General features: G+C 43.5%; 1 protein-coding gene across 1 annotated transcript; it reads left to right on the top strand.

Moving 5' to 3' along the window:
* The first annotated feature begins 568 nt into the window (after positions 1-568).
* Dkk4 (dickkopf WNT signaling pathway inhibitor 4) lies at positions 569-4,123 on the top strand. The gene is made up of 4 exons (XM_051182106.1): positions 569-751; positions 1,672-1,822; positions 2,244-2,399; positions 3,389-4,123. The coding sequence occupies exons 1-4, from the start codon at positions 641-643 to the stop codon at positions 3,637-3,639; spliced, it is 669 nt and encodes a 222-aa protein (XP_051038063.1). The 5' UTR covers positions 569-640; the 3' UTR covers positions 3,640-4,123.
* Positions 4,124-4,724: the final 601 nt, after the last annotated feature.

Raw genomic sequence — 4,724 nt, forward strand, 5'->3', positions numbered from 1 at the left:
TTAAGGAAAAGGTACCCTTTGCTACTTTAGACTTCAGGGTAGATTCAGTAATTCGCTATTCTTATTTTATTCCTTTTAAACATCTACAGCATATTGGCTGATGTGAGTCATTCTCTTTGAGTACAACTAACTGTGAAAACACATCTTAGTCTGCCCCTCCTCCCAAAGGTTTGAGGGTCGGAAATGCAGGTGACTATCAGGACTGCCTTTGATACCAACATCCTTCTCTCCTGGGAGCCCTTTGAACTGACTTTGATATGCGATAATTAAGAGGGATTCCCGCCTGGAGGAGCAGCCGCTGTGGCCCTGCCTCTGGTCTCCTTCCACCGAGTCCTTGTTTTGAACTATTGATCAAAGATGTGAAGGGATCTGTTGTAGCCTGTGTGGGGTAAAGAGGAAGGAAACGAGTGGGCTGGAAGGGAGAAGAGGGGCCACACCTGGCTATAAATAGCTTCAGAAAAGCATGCTGGTCAGACCTGGCCTGCCTCCTTTAACGCACAATCCTTGGGCAGATTCACTTCTCTTTCAGAAAAGGCCGCTCCGGGGGACTGGCAAATTGCACAAAGACCACTCAGCTTCATTCGCAGTGTCAGAAGACTCAAGGGTACTGGGAAGTCCAGGAGACCCGAGTGACTGAAGGATGGTGCTGGTGGCCTTGCTTGGACTCAGCTGGTTGTGTTCACCCCTGGGAGCTCTGGTCCTGGATTTCAACAACATCAAGAGCTCTGCGGATGTGCAAGGTGCTGGGAAGGTAAGCATAGCTGGAGCAGGGCAGCACCTAGACCAATGGCAACTAACGCTGTCAGGCAGGCCACTGTCATCTCTAAGTGAACTGATGCAGGGCTGAGGTTGCACATAAATTGTTCTATTAGCACAAACCTGTAATCCCATCACTCAGGAGGTAGAGGAGGAGAATAAGGAGCTGACAGTGAGTCAGAGGCCAACCTGTACTGCAGATGAAACAAAAAGCCAGGAAAAGCTAAAGGAAATAAAGCATTTTTCCAGCCAGGGTTCTGAATTTGTCTACAAATCAGTGTATAATGAAAGTGGTACCATGTGCTAGGCCTTTATGATCAACTGTCTTTCTCACAACTTGAGATAGGCATAGCTCTCTACCAATGAAGAAGACAGGAATTTGGACCAAGGCTACACAGCATGTGTGTAGGAATTGGGACTTAAACTCATTAGGACATTATTGTAATAACCTACTTTGAAGAGTTGTCTCAGGGGTCATTATCACTTATGTATACTATACATTACACTATATTCTATGTGGTAGGTACACTGCATACATGATGTAGGACAGTTGGGGAGAAGTGGGTGCAGTGACAATAGGACACATGTGTCATCTGTAAGACACACAGGAAAAACTTTGATTTTTCATAAAGAGCATAAGAGTAGTAAATTCTAAGTTTTGAAGTAAAACAGGAGTTGGGGCATGGTTAATTCATAATTAAAGACCAACTTTCAAACACAGGCTCTGTAGCAACCAAGATCTTCTCACAGGTAGTTTGATGTACTTTTTTTTGGGGGGGGGGTACCAATTACACCAAAAAATGAAGAGGGTGCCCAAAGCTCAACACAACTCTTTCACCCCCCAACCCATTCGTGGGATAAAGGTCTCTTTGGGCTCATTGAATTTCCCAGCCTGTGACAAGTTTTCCTTCACAGGGCTCACAGTGTGCATCAGACAAGGACTGTAATGTAGGAAAATTCTGCTTCATGCTGCATGATGACAAGTCATATTGTGCCACGTGCCGCAGAGTTCGAAGGAGGTGCCAGAGGAGTGCCATGTGCTGCCCAGGGACGGTCTGTGTGAATGGTGAGTGATGCATCTGAAGGCATCATTGGAGTCACACAGGCTAGGACATTCTATGGGAGGCAGGCTCTAGGGTGTTCTTGGATCTGGATAAAGTCAATTTGTGCAGCTGTCCTTTTTGATGAAACAAATTAATTTATTACCTGTTGACACCTTTTACAACTGACATAGATAAAATGATTTTAAAGGACATTTCGAGGTAGACTGGTTTGAATCTTTCTATTTTCATTTGGATTTTATTAATCAAATATTTATTTGCTCTGTGTGTGTGTGTATGTGTGAGACATACAGTGTATGTGTTAGAACCATAAAATATCATTAAATGGAAGGTAGAAGAGCTCCCAAATTATTTAGCAATACAGTAACCACACATCTGCACTTCTGTCCCTCAGTTAGTAACTAACTAAAGCTGGTTGTCCCTCAGATGTTTGCACTGCCGTGGAAGACACAAGACCAGCAATGGACAGAAACACTGATGGCCAAGATGGCCCCTATGCAGAAGGAACCACCAAATGGCCCACGGAGGAAAACAGAGCTCAGGGGAAGCCCAGCATTGTCAAGAAATCACAAAGCAGTAAGGGTAAGAACACCATTCTGAACATATTTTATTTTGAAAACAATTTTCTCCCTCTCAGCTCCACAGGCTGAAACTAACTTTCTTCTCTACCCCATGTCTGTGAGATCTTGGAACAACTCAAGAGAGCCTGCTGGCCAGGACAGGGCAAGACCCTAATAATAAGTGCATAGAAGAAAACCTTCAGGTGTTCAATTACTTACACACACACACACACACACACACACACACACACACACACACACACGTACGTTATCTCAAAGACTATAATTTGAGACCCCAATTTTGTTAATTTTTTGTTTTGTTTTTTAAATTACCAGTGTGGTAGCAAACTCCTTTAATCCCAGCAGAGACTGTTGGATCTCTGAGTTCCAGGCTACATAGTGAATTCCAGTCCAGCCAGAGTTACCCTACACAGAACCTGTTTCAAAACAAAATCCATTTTGTATTTTGTACAAGGTTTACTTTCATCTGCTGTGTATGCTAAGGCTATAGGAAGGGAAAATGACACTTGTTATATCGACAGCATAGTGTGTGTGTGTGTGTGTGTGTGTGTGTGTGTGTAATTGTGTAATTGGACACTGCAAGTTTTTCTTTCTAATCACTAATCACTTGTTACTAGGGTTTTTTGTTTTTTGGAGGCAGGGTTTTTTTGTAGCTTTGGGGCCTGTCCTGGAACTTACTCTATAGACCAGGCTGGTCTCAACTCAGAGATCTGCCGCCTCTGCCTCCTGAGTGCTGCAATTAAAGGTATATACATCACCTCTGCCCAGAGATGTTTTGACTTTAATAAGAAACAATAAACTTATTAGGAAGGGCTAGAATTTCTCCTCATGTGAGACCCAATGGTTCTGTTAGCTGTTGCTACTTTTAGGTTGTAGCCTTCATACCTAGATTCCCAAACTCACGCCATTAGAACATATATCCTTAAACCTTCTGTTGCCATGAGCAGTGCTGCCCATCTGCCCCTAAAGCCTGTGTCTAACTTGTTACAGGACAGGAGGGAGAAAGCTGTCTGAGAACTTCTGACTGCGGCCCTGGACTTTGCTGTGCTCGACATTTTTGGACAAAAATTTGCAAGCCAGTTCTACTAGAGGGACAAGTCTGCTCCAGGAGAGGGCAGAAAGACACTGCCCAAGCCCCAGAAATCTTCCAGCGCTGTGACTGTGGTCCTGGACTGTTGTGTCGAAGTCAGATGACAGGTAGCCGCCAACAGACAAGGCTAAGAGTATGCCAAAGAATATGAGTTGTAAGCACAATTGTAAATATGGGACTCATTGTGTTCACACAGCCAGGCACTAATTTTATTATTATTATTGTTATTTTGTTTTTTGAGACAGGGCTTCACTGTGTAGCCCTGGCTAGGCTGGAACTTGCTGACGACCTGGCTGGCTTTGAACTCAGAGATCTGCCTGCCTCTGCCTTTTGAGTACTTTTTGGGGTAGAGGGAGGACTTCTCAGACAGGGTCGGAGTCCAGGCTGGCCTAAAACTTATGATCCTTTTACACTCCAGGCTTGGGATTACAGACAAGCATCACTATACCCAGTATATATAAATAGCCAAATCTAGCAACTGAAATACACAGCAACCTATGTACTATGAGATGCTGCACTGGGAATTACTTTTGGTTTTTTTTTGTCTCCAGTCTAGAATATTTACAAGATTCTACAATAAAACAACTCTGATATAGTCACTCATTCTGCTCAAATAAATCTTTTTTGAAAACTGAGGTTGGACGTGGGTGTACAAACGGGATCTTTTGATACACCGTGAACTGTCTTCCCGACAGATTAATGGATGTGCCTGTCCAGAAATCACCAGTCATTTCAGGTGAGGGGCTGTTACTTCTGAGATAAAGCACACACCTATTCTTCTAGTTATTAGGATGTATTGTGAACAGAAAACAGGTCAAAGAAAAAAGTTACATTGAGGAAGTCTCTTAGTTTCTTTTTCTTTTCTCTCTGTCTCTCTCTAGACAGGGTCTCACTATGTAGCTCTGGTGCTCTGGTGTTCTGGAATTCACTCTGTAGACCAGGCTGGTTTTGAACTCAGAAATCTGCCTGTCTTTGTCTCCCCAGCGCTGGGATTAAGGGTGTGTGCTGTCATGTCTGGCAGCCCCTAGTTTCTAGAGAATACTGAACCAGCCCCTGGGACAGCCAAGTGACTTACACATAAAGAGCAAACAGAAGGTAGTAGAGGAGAACTGCAAGGCAGAAATAAAAATGCCCATTAAACATTTTCTAGCACCCTGGCTCAACTAAACCTAATGGAAAACTGTGCTCATAAACACATTAAATTTAAGCACATTTGCTAAGAAAATAAGTATTCAA

The sequence above is a fragment of the Phodopus roborovskii genome, unplaced genomic scaffold (genome assembly GCF_943737965.1).
Source record: "Phodopus roborovskii unplaced genomic scaffold, PHOROB, whole genome shotgun sequence".
In the NCBI taxonomy this organism is placed as follows: domain Eukaryota; kingdom Metazoa; phylum Chordata; class Mammalia; order Rodentia; family Cricetidae; genus Phodopus; species Phodopus roborovskii.

What these genes read in the sequence shown, in the direction of transcription:
- Dkk4 (XM_051182106.1), top strand. Translation starts at nt 641, where the DNA reads ATGGTGCTGGTGGCCTTGCTTGGACTCAGCTGGTTGTGTTCACCCCTG. An exon ending in ATGTGCAAGGTGCTGGGAAG is followed by an intron (nt 752 to 1,671) that starts GTAAGCATAGCT and finishes TTTCCTTCACAG; the next exon opens with GGCTCACAGTGTGCATCAGA. An exon ending in GAAATCACAAAGCAGTAAGG is followed by an intron (nt 2,400 to 3,388) that starts GTAAGAACACCA and finishes AACTTGTTACAG; the next exon opens with GACAGGAGGGAGAAAGCTGT.